At 42.9% G+C, this 17,190-nt stretch overlaps 1 protein-coding gene across 1 annotated transcript in view; it reads left to right on the forward strand.

The window, feature by feature from the left end:
• Positions 1–17,190, forward strand: part of MYO3B (myosin IIIB) — a 285,486-nt gene that overhangs the window by 161,835 nt on the left and 106,461 nt on the right. Inside the window, exons 24-26 of the mRNA XM_024114809.3 lie at positions 1,731–1,936; positions 15,212–15,323; positions 16,418–16,580. Coding sequence (XP_023970577.3) covers positions 1,731–1,936; positions 15,212–15,323; positions 16,418–16,580 — 481 coding nt within the window. The remainder of the gene's footprint in view (positions 1–1,730; positions 1,937–15,211; positions 15,324–16,417; positions 16,581–17,190) is intronic.

Genomic DNA, 17,190 nt, shown 5'->3' on the forward strand with positions numbered 1-17,190 from the left:
GGTGGCGGGGGGGGGGAAGGGGGAGGACTGACCATCATCACATATAGGAAAGACTTGCAGGAGGACGAGAGCAGGAGTGAATGCCTAACCTGCACCACTGACAGGCCTCATACTCACAGAAGGGGTGAGATCAGGTCAGGGGAGGATGCACCTCAGGACTTCTGTCTTCAAAGATCTGTAGTTCTCAAATGTTTTAAGGGTAAAGTTTCTGTAGTTAAGAAGTTCCTTTGCTAAGCCTGTGTTCCTTGCTGGCCTGCTATATTGTTCCTGGATTGGTTGAACTAAAAGCCCAAACTGGCCACAGCCTAGATCAGGGGTGGGCAAACTACAGTACAGGGGCCGCATCCAGCCCTTCAGACATTTTAATCTGGCCCTCGAGCTCCTGCTGGGGAGTGGGGTCAGGGACTTGCCCTACTCCAGTGCTTCAGCCCAGGAGCAGTATCGAGGGCTTGTCCCACTCCGCATGGCTCCCAAAAGCAGCAGCATGTCCCTGCTCCGGCACCTACATGGAGACATGGCCAGGCTGCTCCGCATGCTGCCCCTGCCCCAAGCGCCGCCCCCGCAGCTCCCATTGGCAAGGAACCGTGGTAGGCCGATGCTTCCGGGAGCTGCTTGAGGTAAGTGCTGCCCGGATTCTGCACCCCTGACCCCCCCTACACTCCATCCCCTGCCCCAGCCCTGATCCCCCTCCTGCCCTCCAAACCCCTCGGTCCCAGCCCGGAGCACCCTCCTGCATCTCCAATCTCTCATGCCCAGCCCCACCCCAGAGCCCACACCCCCAGCCGGAGCCCTCACCGTCTCCCTCACCCCAAGCCCCAATTTCATGAGCATTCATGGCCCGCCATACAATTTCCATACTCAGATATGGCCCTCGGGCTAAAAGGTTTGCCCATCCCTGGCCTATATGGAACTCTGGGGGGGTTCAGCATACTGGGGGGGTTCAGGAGGTCTGAGGCACTGATTTTGGGGTCTAGACCAGCTGAATGGCAGTACCTAAAGAAGATTGTCAGACAAGAGGTTTGATCCTGGGAATGTGCCGTGTAGACCCAGAACTAGAAACAGTGACTAGACTCTATACAGATCAAGTTGGCTTGGATTAGCATGGGATTCAGTCATTGGATCCACTTGCGACAGATTTGTGACCAGACAATGGGGTACTCAGCCAGATTATAACAGTACCCATGTTATAGAAGTATCCATGAGTAGCAGATATTTTAATTACTTAAATATATTTTTCATTCTAGTAAAATTTGGTATGTTCTTTGTTATATTGCTTGACCAAATATGATGGATGTTAGAATTCATCAAAAGTTTGTAAAAATTGAATTTTTCAACAGAAAATGTCTAAATGGAAATTTGCACCAAAAATCAATTTTCATCAAAATTTTTAGTGTGTTCCTCAAACAACTAAAAAATTTTGGTTTCCAATAATTGTTAAAATAATTTAGTTTTTGTTTGTTGGTGGCATCTGAAAACTCAGGGTAGGGTTGGAACTGGTTTTTGGATGTTTGGCGCTTAGGTAAAAATGAAAAAAGTCAAAGAAAAACTTGAATGAAAATGAAAAAAAATTAATGAAAACATTTTCTTAGAAAAAGAAATAATTTCCCAGCCTTTCTATGTGATATCTTCAGGCATGTACATATAGTTACGGATATTTATTGCTTCTTTAAAATAATTGTACTGGGGTCTCTTGTCAATTGTATGTTTTTTTTGTGTGCTTTCATTGCTAGTATTCTCTGATGGATCTTTTATCCAAAATGGTGGTTGGACAACCTCATTTTGTCCGCTGTATTAAACCAAATGATGACCGAGAGGCATTGAAATTTTCCCAAGAAAGAGTTCTAGTACAACTACGGTACACAGGAATTCTAGAAACTGTCAAGATACGTCAACAGGGTTATTCTCACCGCATCCTCTTTGAAGAGTTTGTGAAAAGGTAAAACAGGTCTCTTTTTGTAACGATTCTCCCTTTAAGACTCCATTCAGTAAACTGTGAGTTCTTGGACACACTGTGTTTTGTTGCAGAAGATTCAGTAAATGCTGGATTGTACACCTAGGGCCTGATTCTGCTCCCAATTGCAACACTGAAAACCGGCATAACCCCGCTGAGGTCAATGAAGTTACACTGGTATAAAATCAGTGTAAGTGAGACCAGAATCAAGCTCTTAATGCTCTATACAAAAAAATGTTCCCATCATGTGTCCCTGTGTAAATGAACACTTGTATTACAAGTACAGAGAAATTAATCACCTTTGACCATTATAAAAAGACATGGTTAAAGATGGAACTAACACAAACCTTTACACAAAATCTCTCAGAGCAGAGTGTTCAGTCTTGTCTACATTAGTACACACTACAAAGCTATTTTTGGCGGCAAAACAAAACCACCTCAAGGAGAGGCATAAAGCTTTTTGCAGCAAAGTTAAAGCAATAAAGTGTCAGTGTAGACACTGCTGTTTTGTCGACAGAACTGGCTTCCACCAGTATCCCACAATGCCTGCCATGATCACTTTGCTCACTGTTTTGATCTCTGCTGCCATGCAGGCATGCGCCCCTCCCCTTACAAAGCTCCAAGTATCGGACAGCTGAGCCTGCTGCTCTCTTTGGGGAACAAAGAGCAAATCATTAGCGTGGAATGCTCCTGTTCTGCCCGGCACTAGGAACACAGCAGCAGGCAGACTGCTTGTGCGGGGAGTGTGTGGGGGTCTGCTGGGCTGCTGTGACATTCCTCAGCATGGAGGGCTCACAGAGCTGCTTAGGATGCTGCTCCAGGCAGCTGAGAGAGTGGGAGAACTCAGAGGGAATTACAGAACCGCAGGCAGGCAGGCAGGCAGAGCAGGCTGCTTTGGGAGAGACTGCTGTGCGGAGCAGAGCTGGGGGCTGACATGGGGGTTGTCCCCTCCCCCTGCCTCCGGATAGGTCGGTCAGCCTGCTATCTTCCCTGTCCCAGACACACCACTCTCCTCTCCCTCCCCCCACACACTTCAGCTGAAAAGGGGGCTGACAATCTACTAGGATGCCTCTGGAAGGATGGGATTGAGAAACCTGCATAATGTGACACCGTACCTGCCCCATGAGGCATTGCAAACCCTTCCCAAAGCACCCTGCGGCCAGTTGCAGAGTGGGATAGCTACCACAGTGCACTGCTCTCTGTGTCGATGCAAGAGCTGTTAGTGTGGATGCACTCTGCTGACACAAACACCTAGTGTGGACATGCAACAACGGTTTTAATTAAAGCGTCATAATTTTTGCCGGCGAAACTTTGTAGTGTAGACAAGGACTCTATCTCAGGCTGTCTGCACAGCACTAATCAAATAGTGGCAAAAAATTAACCACACCCCATCAGACATTTTTCACCATTGGTGATTTCTGCTACATGACAACATTGCAGTGGCTTTGTGGATATTGCTCATTCAGCTAGATCAGGGGTTCTCAAACTGGGGTTCGGGACCCCTCAGGGGGTTGTGAGATTAGTACGTGGGGGGTTGCAAGCTGTCAGCCGCCACTCCAAACCCCGCTTTGCCTCCAGCATTTATAATGGTGTTAAATATATAAAAAAGTGTTTTTAATTTATTGTGGGGCTCGCACTCAGAGGCTAGCTATGTGAAAGGGCTCACCAGTACAAAAGTTTGAGAACCACTGAGGTAGATGAATATAAAAAATGATTTATAAATGTTTTTGTGACTAAAAACATCGTTTGATTTGCTGTGGGTTTTTCTACATATGAACGTTATAGCATTCTGAGTTGAAGTTTGAATTTAAATTGATATAACAATGTAACTCCCACGTAGACACTCTTAATCCTGCAGAAGAGCACCTTTTTGGCTTAGTTTATGTCACTTTGGAAGGGGTTTAAGCTACACTGAAAAAGCCTCATTCAGGAATGAGGGCCTATTCTGGAATACGAGTGTCCATATGGGGGTTATAATTACACCTTTACCCTGATATAACGCGACCCGATATAACACGAATTCGGATATAACACGGTAAAGCAGCGCTCCAGCGGGGCAGGGCTGCGCACTTCGGCGGATCAAAGCAAGTTTGATATAATGCGTTTTCACCTATAACGGTAAGATTTTTTGGCTTCCGAGGACAGTGTTATATCGGGATAGAGGTGCATATTGGTTTCACTATATTGGTGTCGTTATAGTTATAGCTAGGAAAACCCTGCGACTTGTGAGCATTCTGACAGCCTCTGGATATTTGCGAAAATGTTTGTGTCTCCTAGAAGCATCATGAATTTTAACACAAGTGTTTATTGACCTGAACATTTGTACTGGAAGTACCATAATTAATTATCTGTAAATCAAACCTGGATGTCTTTCTAAAAGATGCTCAGACAGAAGTTCTGGGCTTAATGCAGGAATCATTGGGTGAAATTCCATGGTCTGTGTTATGCAGGAGTCAGACTAAATGGTCTTAATGGTCCCTTCTAGCTTTAAAAATCTCTGAATCTGTGAATTATTTGCTATTCATTATTCTCCTGTTTAAAATATTTGTCATCTAGTCAGGGATCAGAACCAGTACCAGGTGACAATGTTAGCAGTGAATAGCTAAAGCAAACACTTCACAAATAACTCATAGTCTGAAAATTGCTCATCCAGACAATACCAAGAATATGCATGAATAATGAATCCAATCAAAGAAAACCAGGATCCGTTCATGAACAATCACTAACTAAATTTTTAATGACTTGTTATGCTAAGGGTACGTCTACACTGGCACTTCGTTGGCCGAAAAGCGCTGATGTGAACAGCACTTTGTCAGCAGGAGCGCTCTCCTACTAACAAAGCCGATGCTGCTTGGGGGGGGTGGGAGCTTTTTGTCGGTAGGAGAGCTCTCTCTGCAGACAAACAGCATCTACACTGTGCGGCTTTTCGTGGCACAGTTGTAGCGGAACAGCCAGGTTGCTAAAAGCTGTGTAGTGTAGCCATACCCTTAATGAATATACAATAGGAAAATAGATTGTGAAGGAAGAGAGCAAGAAAATAAAACAAGAAACAGATTTTTCATGTAGGAAGAGTTCTCTGTTTACTAAAAGCACTCTACTTTTCAAGTCTAATTCTTCACTCATTATACCAGTTTTACATTGGTGTAATTCCATTGATTTCACGGGTTATACCAGGCCCTTCATCTTTGTAGTGTTTTATGAACATTAACTAATCCTCAAAGCACTTCTGAAGAGAGGTGAGGGAGAATTAATGGGCTTGATTCTTCTCTCATTTACACCTGAGTACATCAGGATCAGGGCCGGCTCCAGCATTTCTGCCACCCCAAGCAAAAAAAAAAAAAAAAAGTTGCGATCGGCGACGGCAATTGGAAAAAAAAAAAAAGCCACGATCGGCAGCGGCAGTTCAGTGGCAGGTCCTTCGCTCCTAGAGGAAGCAAAGGATCTGCCACTCCCGAATTGCCGCAGGTGCCGCCCGTCTCCCTTGTCCGTCCCAAACACCTGCTTGTTAAGCTGGTGCCTGGAGCCGGCCCTGATCAGGATTATCTCCCTTGAAATGTAGCTGTAAATTGAATGGAGAACAGGGCCAGTATTATCATCAGGCTTCTCCTCTATAAATTTACAGAATTAGAACACAACCTTGAAAAGCCATGGTAAGTCTAACACAGTGCCAATTGCAGATTTGCCATCAATGCAGACAGGTGCAAGTTGTGTTTAACATCTTGCCAAAGGGTCCTTAGGTTTGTGGTCTAACTTGATGTAATTTTCTAGTGAAGAGAATCTAAGTAGGGAAAATGAGGGCCAAGAGATAGTTGATTTGCCCAACACCATAGGGCACTCAGTATTCGAGCTCAGAATATAGGCCAGGAGTTTCTTGCTCCAGCCCTGTCTTCAGACCACACCTTCCCACTTCTCTTAAAACAATTTCCATATCCCCTACGTAATTTTTTTTAAGCTTTGCTAATTATTTTTATAGGTAGAAGAGAAAGCAGGCTCCCTTAACTAGCAGCTCTGATTAGTCAAGTGTTTTTAGGCATTGAAGTAGTTGAAGACATAAAAATATTTGAGAAAACAGGTCAAATGCTAAAGAGATTGGCACTTCTTTGTTCATAATCAAAAAGCTATTAAGAACAAGAGTTTCAAAATGTCAGTAAATCTGAGGATATCAAAGATTTTCTAAGCCAGCAAGTTAATTGGTATTTTGATCCTTTTGAGCAACTTAACAACAAAATAGATGAGCCAGCAGTTTCCCCCCCTTGATGTTATTAAACAAATAGGTGTGCTTCTTATCTTCCTGTTCAATAGTGGTGTTTTGTAAACTCTTAGCAGGAAATCTGAGGACAAAACAATCAAAGTCAGGGAGCAGAGCCATTCAGGGTTTATCAGGTGGAGGTAAATAAAAGATAAAGTCTTGTTTAATGTTATTCTTTTCTGTCTTCTGTTTTCAAGTAGAACAGATTATTTCATAGTGTTGCAGACCTGGAAGATAGTTTATTGGGTTTAAAAACAGATAGTGAAAAAGAGCTTAATTCTCACCCATTCACACACTGCTTCCTTAACCAAGGATACAACCGGCTGTTATAAAATATATATCTATGTATATCCCTTCCCTTGAAGTAGAAAAGAAGTAATCCATTAGCCATATAAACACAACTGAATAGTATCACTTCCAAGATCCTCACAAGCATGTGAAAATGTGACATTAAGTGTTGTATAACAAGTTAGGGAGGAAAAAATAAAAGATAGCTGTGATTTTCTTATTCATTACCTTCTTCTCTGGTTTCCTATCCTTTGTCACAGACTGTCTCACTCCAGGATTGTGACAGGGCACACTACCGTTATGCTTTTCCGGAGAACATTGCCTCCTCAATGGCAGAATGATGATATTATTATTATATCACTGGGATGGCCCATGCAGGTCCTGATTGTACTAGACACTGTACAATATGCAAAAAGATACACTGTTGGTCTCAAAAAGTTTACAATCCATAGCCTTGATCTTACAACTCCAGCTACCCAAGATGGCTCATGAACCTGTAGAGGCACCATTGACATTAATAGATTCCCTAGGGCACAAGGATCCACCCACACAAATTCTGTGATAGGATTGGGTTTTACGGAGGAGGAGGGAGAAAGAGGAGTGGAAACCACTGCATTTAGTCCTGCTCTGCCATTCTAAATCCCTAATACGTTTTCATCAATATATGCAATCCTCAAGCCATGTCCCCTCAATATGTGCTTTTGTCTAATCTCATTCATTAATTCAAGAACAGGTGAATGAAATTAAAAGGCAACACATTTACAACTGAGAAAAGGATATACTTATTTAAAAAAAAAATCAGACTGTGGAACTGATTTCCACAAGGGATTTCCACATAAGGCTCCACAAATCTAGAATCTGGGCTTGTAGAGCTCCTAGGCAGCTGACATCTCCAGACTGCCACCCCAGAGCAGCTCTGATCAACTTGCACTCCACTTCCCATGAACCGCTGTGGACTCAAACCATGGGACGTTCTGCCTTGAGGGTTTGACAGAGATCAGCCTCGTAGCTCCCTGCCCTATATAAACCCAAGGGGCATTCCAGGACGTGTGCGGGCAACAGTTTGCATCTCCTGTAGCTGCCATGACCATTCCTTCTCCGTGCATCTGAATTCCTGGATTTGACCTTGGCTTGATTTGGAGTTTGCCTCCTGGCTCAGACCCTGAAACTTGGCTCAGTCTCTGGCCCATGGTATTTACTCTGGCCTGCAACCTGACCATAACCTCCATCACTACTCTCAGCCTCAGGTTTTCCCCTGCTGTGACTCTTGGCCCTGACTGCCCTTGTTGGGATCTTGACATCATCAAGGACAAGAGATTAGTGGGATAAAATAGATTGGATATTTATATGAAAAAGCATCCTCAGTTACACTAGATACTTATTAAAAAAGTAATATAAACCATCCTGCTTCCGGTGGTAGTTTTGGAAGAAATGTCCCTTATATAGGCAGTTTATTCCATAATCATCCACTGTGGTATGATGTGGGATCTCTCTGGTCCACAGATCTGGTTTGGTATTGCAGCTCCTATGGTTTGTTTGGTTTTTCAAATTGAGAGCACTTCAGAATGGAAAACTTGGAGTGAAATCCTGATCCAATTGAAGCCAATGGGAGTTTAGTTATTGATTCAATGAAGCCAATATTTCATCCTAAATTCTGTAATAAGTGGTAAAGTGATTGGCACTCTTCCTTTTGAGTCAGCACTGAACCAGTGCCCCAACATGATGTTTGGGGACATGGCTTTAGTCTCCTGGCCCCACTGAAGTCAGTGGGAGTTTTGTCATTGACTCCAGTGAGATCAGGATTTCACCTAGTCGGTCTACCCAAATGTCTCTTGTAAATTAAATGTGATAAACTATTGTATCTTCCAGATCGTGTTCCTGGACTCTTGCCATGTGTTGTGCACTGTTAAACAGCTGCAGGGTAGAATTTTACTCCAGAGAGGTTTGCAATCGATAGGTGAACAAAAATGACTGCCTATGTGCAAGTATGTACAGAGTCACTCATGAGTTATGTAGGGCATCCCAAATGAGCACCACTGAAACTGTTACACCACACCACACATGCATGTAATCTGCGTGGGTATGTCTACACCTAGAGCTGGGGGAAAGGGGTGTTTCCCAGGCTGAGGAGATACACTTGTGTTAGTTCTCACCAAGCTAGCTTGCTAACAATAGAGGGTAGCTGCAGGCAGAGTGAGCTGCGGGAAGGTCCAGCTGCCCCGAATCTGTATCTGTCTGAGACCCTAGGCACACATACTCAGGGCAGTTAGCTCATTCCACCGCTTGCGCCACTCCAGCTACACTCTTTTTGTAGTACACTGGCTTAATGACAGCTAGTGTGAGTGTCTCTCTTTGACCTGTGAACCACACCCCAGGTTGAAGGGTAGACAAACCCTGTTTGCCACATCCTTTACAGAAGAACTGTTTTAGCGATCTTGTAGAGGGATTTTTAAAAAGTCTTAAAAATATTTTTGCTGGTACATTTTTCCACATTTTCCACCGGTAAAGCCAGAGTCCCTTAGAACCAGGTGTTCAACTGTACAGGCATCAGAATGAGAGAAAAATCATAGCCAATACAACTTAGAAATCTCTGAAAATTATAGTTTTTTACATGCACAAAAATGCCATGATTTGAAGGTCCAATATCTCAGGACCTACCAGGGCTAAGAACAAACATTGTGTCCTGTTGGAAAGTTGGGAATCTCCCCTCATAGCTAGGGATCACCTCGTAATGGGTTGAGATACTGGACCTGAAAACTTTCACTGAACATTGTCCATTCTGCACTTCATACCAGTGTACTTTGGGGCAGAGATTTGATCGTGGGAGGGAAAGGGTTAATCATTTCTTTGGTTGTTTGAAATGGCAGCTCTATGCAGCTGCTCAGAGGTCTGGAGTGTTAGAAATGGACCTTTCTGAGATAGGCTAGAGGGCGGAGTACAGACCTAGTAGTTATAGGTAGATGATAAATGCAGTTTATCATATGAGGGGGCCAAAAGAAAACGTCAAATGTTTATTTAAAGGTCAGTTTAATCTAATGTGGGACAACAAACACTCAAATTCCTCAATCATAGTCATAGGGTTACTGGACGGTGCCACTCCACGGCATTTACATACCTTAGTGTGATTGGATTTCTTTTACGTTTAAGGTTAACTCTAAATTTCCCAGGTTTATAATGTCTGATTTTGGGATAAATACAACTTCTTTGTAATGTTGTTTTACCCTAAATTACTAAATTACTTAATCTTAACTCCATTTTAACATATTGTTTGGGAATATTATAAATATATGTGTTTGCACATCAGGCAGCATAGCTTGTAAAGCAATGTAGGAACCATTTGGTTCAAAAAGGCTATATAAATATAATTATCATTAACGCCATTCAAAGTGTATCTGTATAAAACCTTCTGAAGAGGGATTGCCTTCTCTTTAGCTTGCAGTCTTGCTGCTCTTACAAATGTGACTAGTCAAGTATTTTTAGGTGCTAAATAACTGAATACATACAATACACAGGAATTTTGCAAATGGGAACAGGCAAATTTAGAAAATAAAATATTCCTTTTTGCACCAGGTTGCATCTAAGTTCAAATGTTTTTACTTAAAAATATTTAGACAACAGACTTGCATCAAAATTAGCAGCCAAAGGTTTGTTACTGGAAACTCAGCACTGCAGTTTATTTCCTATTTTATTTTAACTAATTATTATCATAGACTCATAGAAATATAGAACTGGAAGGGACCTAGAGAGATCATCTAGTCCAGTCCCCTGCACTCAAGGTAGGAATAAGTATTATCTAGACCAGGGGTTGACAACGTTCGGCACGCGGCTCGCCAGGGTAAGCATCCTAGCGGGCCGGGCCAGTTTATTTACCTGCTGACGCGGCAGGTTCGGCCGATCGCGGCCCCCACTGGCCGCGGTTCACTGTCCCGGGCCAATGGGGGTGGTGGGAAGCCGTGGCCAGCACATCCCTCGGCCCGCGCCACTTCCCGCCGCCTCCATTGGCCTGGCATGGTGAACTGCGGCCAGTGGGGGGCCGCAATCGGCCGAACCTGCCGTGTCAGCAGGTAAATAAACTGGCCCGGCCCGCTAGGATGCTTACCTTGGCGAGCCACATGCCGAACGTTGCCGACCCCTGGTCTAGACCATCCCTGACAGGTGTTTGTCCAACCTGCTCTTAAAAATCCCCAATGATGGAGATTCCACAACCTCCCTAGGCAATTTATTCCAATGCTTAACCACTCTGACAATTAGGAAGTTTTTCCTAATGCCCAACCTAAACCGTCCTTGCTGCAATTTAAGCCCATTGCTTCTTGTCCTATCCTCAGAATTTAAGAAGAACAATTTTTCTCCCTCCTCCTTCTAACAATCTTTTATGTACTTAAAAACGGTTATCATGTCCCCTCTCAGTCTTCTCTTCTTCAGACTAAAACCCAATTTTTTCAATCTTCCCTCATAGGTCACCTTTTCTATACCTTTAATAATGTTTGTTGCTCTTCTCTGGACTTTCTCCAATTTGTCCACAACTTTCCTAAAATGTGGCACCCAGAACTGGACACAATACTCCAGTTGAGGCCTAATCAGCACAACATAGAGAGGAAGAATTATTTCTTGTGTCTTGCTTACAACACTCCTGCTAATATATCCCAGAATGGTGTTCACTTTTTTTGCAACAGCATTACACTATCAATTCATATTTAGCTTGTGATCCACTATGACCCCCAGATCCCTTTCTGCAGTACTCCTTCCTAGGCAGTCATTTCCTATTTTATATGTGTGCAACTGATTGTTCCTCCTAAGTGGAGTACTTTGCATTTGTCCTTATTGAATTTCATCCTATTTACTTCAGACCATTTTTCCAGTTTGTCCAAATCATTTTGAATTTTAATCCTATCCTCCAAACCACTTGCAACCCCGCATGAAGATGTTGAACCGAACTGGATCCAGAACCAATCTCTGTGGGACCCCACTCGTTATGCACTTCCAGCATGACTGTGAACTACTGATAACTACTTTCTGGGAATGATTTTCCAACCAGTTATGCACCCACCTTATAGTAGTTCCATCTAGGTTGTATTTCCCTAGTTTGTTTATCAGAAGGTCATGCGAGACAGTATCAAAAGCTTTACTAAAGTCAAGATATATCACATCTACCGCTTCCCTCCTATACATAATGCTTGTTACCCTGTCAAAGAGAGCTATCAGGTTGGTTTGACATGATTTGTTCTTGACAAATCCATGCTGACTGTTACTTATCACCTCATTATCTTCAAGGTGTTTGCAAATTGATTACTTAATTATTTACTCCATTATTTTTCCGGGTACAGAAGTTAAGCTGACTGGTCTGTAAATCCCTGGGTTGTCTTTATTTCCCTTTTTATAGATGGGCACTATATTTGCCCTTTTCCAGTCTTCTGGAATCTCTCCCATCTTCCATGACTTTTCAAAGATAATTGCTAATGGCTCAGATATCTCCTCAGTCAGCTCCTTGAGTATTCTAGGATGCATTTCATCAGGCCCTCGTGATTTGAAGACATCTAACTTGTCTAAGTAATTTTTGACTTGTTCTTTTCCTATTTTAGACTCTGATCCTACCTCATTTTTACTTGTATTCACTATGTTAGACGTCCAATCACCACCAACCTTCTTGGTGAAAAACAAAACAAAGAAGTCATTAAGCACCTCTGCCATTTCTACATTTTCTGTTACTCAATGAGGGGGGAAAGACAATAACAGGCCTACTCTGTCCTTGGTCTTTCTTTTGCTTCTAATATGTAGAATGTTTTCTTGTTTCTCTTTATGTCCCTAGCTAGTTTGATCTCGTCTTGTGCCTTGGTCTTTCTAATTTTGTCCCTACATAATTGCTAGAAACCATATAGGCCTAATTCTGACCTCAGTTGTACTTGAGTAAATCCTGAGTGACTCCATCTTGTATGTGATTTTTGTAGAGTTACTGTGGATTTACTCATGTAAAACTGAGGTCAGAATTAGGCCCAATAACTAGAAATTCTCAGAATTTCAGCTGCTCTGGATAGCCTCCAGATGTTTTGGTGCGTATCTCAATTGAGCCACATTTGCCCTCCCTCTTCCACCATGTACAAGATTGCACAGTTGAACAGTGACTCAAGTGGGTGTTTCACTTTCTTCTAAAGCATCAGGTACTGGCCATTGCCAGAACCAAGATGTTAGATTAGATGAACTGATTGTATGATCTCATTTGACAAATCCTGTGTTCCAACAGGGAGTGAGCCTTAGTACATGAAGGCAGATTAAATAGATGCCTACAACAGTGTGATCTTCTCTCTCTCTCCCTGCCTCCTCCCACCATTCCCCCCCTAGAGGGAGAGGTGAAAGTAAGCTGGTCCAGTCCGGTGTACCGGTAAGAGCTGGTATACAGCCGACCGTACCGGCAGCAGCCGGGAGCCCTGGGGCTCCGGTGGTGATTTAAAGGGCCCGGGGCTCTGGCCACTACCGCACTAGCAGTCAGAGCCCCAGGCCCCTTAAATCACTGCTGGAGCGCAGGGGAAGCAGCGGTGGCCGGGAGCCCCAGGGCTCCAATGGCGATTTAAAGGGCCTGGGGCTCCAGTCCTTTAAATCACTGCTAGAGCCCTGGGGTAGCGCTGGCGGCAGCCGGGAGTCCTGGGCCCTTTAATTGCTGCTGGGCTGTGCTGAACGGCTGGCTGGGGGAGTGTGGCCCCAGACCTGCCCCTTCTGCCTGAGGCCCCGCCCCTTCTGGTTGAGGCCCCGCCCCTACCTTGCTCAGGACCCCGGCTGCCCTGCATACTGGTAAGTCCCTTAAGTTACTTTCACTCCTGACTAGAAGGGACAGAACACCACACCCAGAAGGTGCATGGGTTACAATATAACAAAAGAGGCAGGAACCAGATGGAGACTGGATATCTACTAACAGAAAAAGAGAAAAACTAGAATTGGTCTCAAACACTGAACTTCAGGGGTGATCCAAAATCTAGACCTCAATTCTAGACCTGGATTTTAATTTTGGAACCCAAATCGAAGTACCTTTAAACTTTGGGACTATTCAAACTCCAGGACCATTTCTGGAAAAAAGTTCTTACACAAGAGCATTTAGCAATGAGAAAGGACTTGCCAGTGTTGCAGCTCTTTCATATGCTATGGTGGCGACACTTCTGTTTTTACATTTGATACCATAAACAAAAAAGTTTAGTGTTGTAGCTTCCAACAGGAAACTTGACACTAAAGGAAACTTATTTAACCAGTTCATGGAGCCCTCCATCCAGTGGCTGTACTTTGTAAGAACATTTGACAAATTTAGAAAAGTACAGGTTTAGTTAAACAAAGCTTTTATGAACCATCAGAAGACTGACTATGGATAGAACACTCTCTTTAGACAAAAATAAATTCCCAGCAGCACTCAGTTAATAAAGTGCATAGTTGTTTTTTACAAGATTAACATCTTTTATAAATAGCAGGCAGTCAACATAGCACTCAGGAAAAGCATTTGGTACTGAAAAGTGGCATTGCTTTTACTTACAGTTCAGCTATATACTGTTGCATAAGGATAGCAGCGGAAAGTAAGCCATGAACAGTTTGAAATACAAAGTTGTATAGGAAACTAAATAAGATGGTAATAGGATTTATAATGTAACTAAATTGTATGGTCAAGTCCATAAGCTAAATACCTCAAAAACTTGTATAACCAAGAATTTTTCACTATGTGACCCTGATGTAGCTTCTAAATTACTAGGATGCCAACTGTAATATATTAATGCGCAGAAGATTATTAGATGTCGAAAGAATATTTGATATTAATTACAAAAAAGGCAGACGATCTGAAAACTATTCTATACTTTTATATGCCCCAACCCAACCCACACAATAAAAAATACATGGATTATTGGGAAACTGATATAATCTTTCTAAAGAAATATGAAAACAAACTTAAGTTATCAGTATGCATAAATCACATGAACATCCAGTGTTATTTATGACAGAACTTATTTAACTCTACATAAATTGTATACTGTGGGCCAGGTTGAAAATAGATGTGGAGCTGCAAACTAGCAGATACCTTTTGGGAAATGTTGGGGGTGTTTTGATTGGGTTTCACCAATACAGCTCAAAAGCCCATCACTCTTCTGGGGATTGACAACATTCAGGGCCTGAGACCTGAAGAACTGCTCTGTAAAGCTTGAAAGCATGTCTATTTTGCCAACAGAAGTCTCTCCAATATCCTGGGACCAACCAGCCTACAACTTTAACCTTAGTAATAACCTAGATCCACTTCTTTATTTTCTCCTGAATGTAGCACTGCTCTCCATAGCTGCTAAATGATATCACCCTGATAGCTCCATTCACAAGCAAAACTTAGTGCAGCGTCTAGGCTGTTCTAAATGGCACTGCCTCATAAAATCTCCTTATGGACCATTACACTGGCAGGGATTGCTAGAGTGCAGCATACTCCAGCCACAGCCCTTTCCTCATGCACCTAAGGATGGAATAGGTGGTGGCAGTGTTGGGTCAAAGATTCCCCTTTGTCAGGTGTATTCTCAGCTGCCCACTTAGGATTTTAATCCCCTTTGTCCACCTTATTAGTGGAAAGGGGTCTGGGGACTTAGTAGGGCTGAGGATCTGGCCCACAATACTCAGAGTACTTCTTTAGCTGGAGTATAATAATTCCCTGTTGCACTCAAAGTGTGTTTATGTAGCAATTAACTTGCTCTTTCTTTGTCCTTTGGTGTTTGTAGGTATTATTACCTGGCTTTCAAGGCACATCAGACCCCTCTTGGTAGCAGAGAAAGCTGTATTGCTATTTTGGAGAAATCGAAACTAGACAATTGGGTTCTTGGGAAAACAAAGGTAGGGCACGTTTCTGGTTTTCTCCAGGGGTGTCCTCTCTGCAACGAGGCATGTCTAATGAGTGGTTTAATGAAGCCGTGGCTCATTCTGCCCAGCATTGTGTGGATGTGATGGGAAAGGGAGAGGATGCAAGGAATGTCCCCTGCTCCTGCACGCGGACTGCTGCTCCAGGCTAGTGCTGCAGATACTAGCCTCCCTAGATCGAGGGAATGCCTTGCCCCTTTCCTCCCTAGCCTGCATAAGGAGAGATGCACATAAAACCCTCTCCCAAAGGTGACATAGTACCTGCACCTCCCCTGGGTGCACCTGAGGCATGATGCCTCCATGGTGTGGGGCTCCTCCACAATCCTCCCTACTGCAGGTTGTGGTTTAATGCCACCATTTAGCCTTTGCTATCTGTGAACCACTTTAGGCCAGTATCGGTTTGTTGTGTTAGAAGTTGTCCTGCCTTTCAGATGAGCTGCTCTGGGCTATTTTAGTAGCAGCCTTTGTTCATGGTTTAAAATGATGTGACTGATTTTGCAAAATATGGGGCCAAATCCTGAATTGCTTTCTCATTCCTTAGAAGTAAGCCAAAGGGAGTTTCCTGAATAAGGGCCCTTAGGATTTGGCCCCTGAACTAGGATACAATATTGTATTTATAAACTCACCCCCTCCCCTCTTATCATTATCATGAGGAACGCTTTGTGCTAATGTTTATCCTAAGGACTCCCACCGGATTTCCAGTGAATTGCCACATTAATGAAAGAGACCATTATTGAAAATGTTACCACAAATCAGCTCTAGCTTGAAAAGCTATATTTAAACATTGCTGATACAGAAAAGCAGCATTCTGACCAAGCTGTCATGGGTGATTTACTTGGGGGTAATGGGATAATTGTGTGACTTACATTGTAATGGGTGATTGTAATTAGTGGAATAAACTAAAAACATATATTCTACAACATGGTTTCTGAAATTCTAGCTATAAGATTTAGCAGCTTTTTCTAGCAATGATGCTGTAACATAGATTGAAATAATACTAATGAAGAGGCAGCATAAAAGACTTTATTCTACTGCTTACATGTAATGCTGAACCTGTTGTTCCATTTCAGGTGTTTCTAAAGTATTACCATATAGAACAGTTAAATTTGTTCCTGCGAGAAGTTATAGGCAGGGTAGTGGTAATGCAGGCCTATACCAAGGGGTGGCTTGGAGCTAGGAGATATAAGAGAATCAAAGAGCGAAGAGAAAATAGTGCTGTCGCCATTCAGTCAGGTAAACATTCATATTCCTTATTTCATGCACAATCTTGGCATTTTAAATTGCCTGCAAATTATCTATTCATTTTCTCAATGGTTTGCTGTGAAATCAAAATAATATGTGGTACTTTTCCCCTCCAGCTAACTGATACCAACATTACAGATTAATTTCTAAGTTATCAGTTTAGTAAGCACTAATGTCTTTGTTTAAATGTTTTACTATTATAGACTATGCCTGTAAACAAAGGAAGAGTATTGTTCAGTGTCTCTCGACTAATGTGCAGCACGCAGAAGAGATGCAATAGCTACATTCTCCTTTTTGCATGTACCTCTGCATTCCAAATAACATAAATTCTGCCATGGGCTGGGAAGGTTGATTATTTGTAGTTTATCATGCTTCACTCTATTGATTTATTTTTTGGGAGGCGGGGTGTTAGAGGGATGCAGTTGTTTGCATTGAACTTTGACCTCCAATGATTCTGCACCTCACAGTCTTTGCTTGACTTTGTGACATCAGAGAGCACATGTTGACAATTAAAATTTGGAAGACTGGAGATGCGTTTGAAGTTGTGGAGATGCTTATGCTCCAGTCATGAGCCCAGAGTTCAACTGTGGGTGGGTGAGGA

The sequence above is a fragment of the Chrysemys picta genome, chromosome 11, assembly GCF_011386835.1.
Source record: "Chrysemys picta bellii isolate R12L10 chromosome 11, ASM1138683v2, whole genome shotgun sequence".
Lineage (NCBI taxonomy): Eukaryota > Metazoa > Chordata > Testudines > Emydidae > Chrysemys > Chrysemys picta.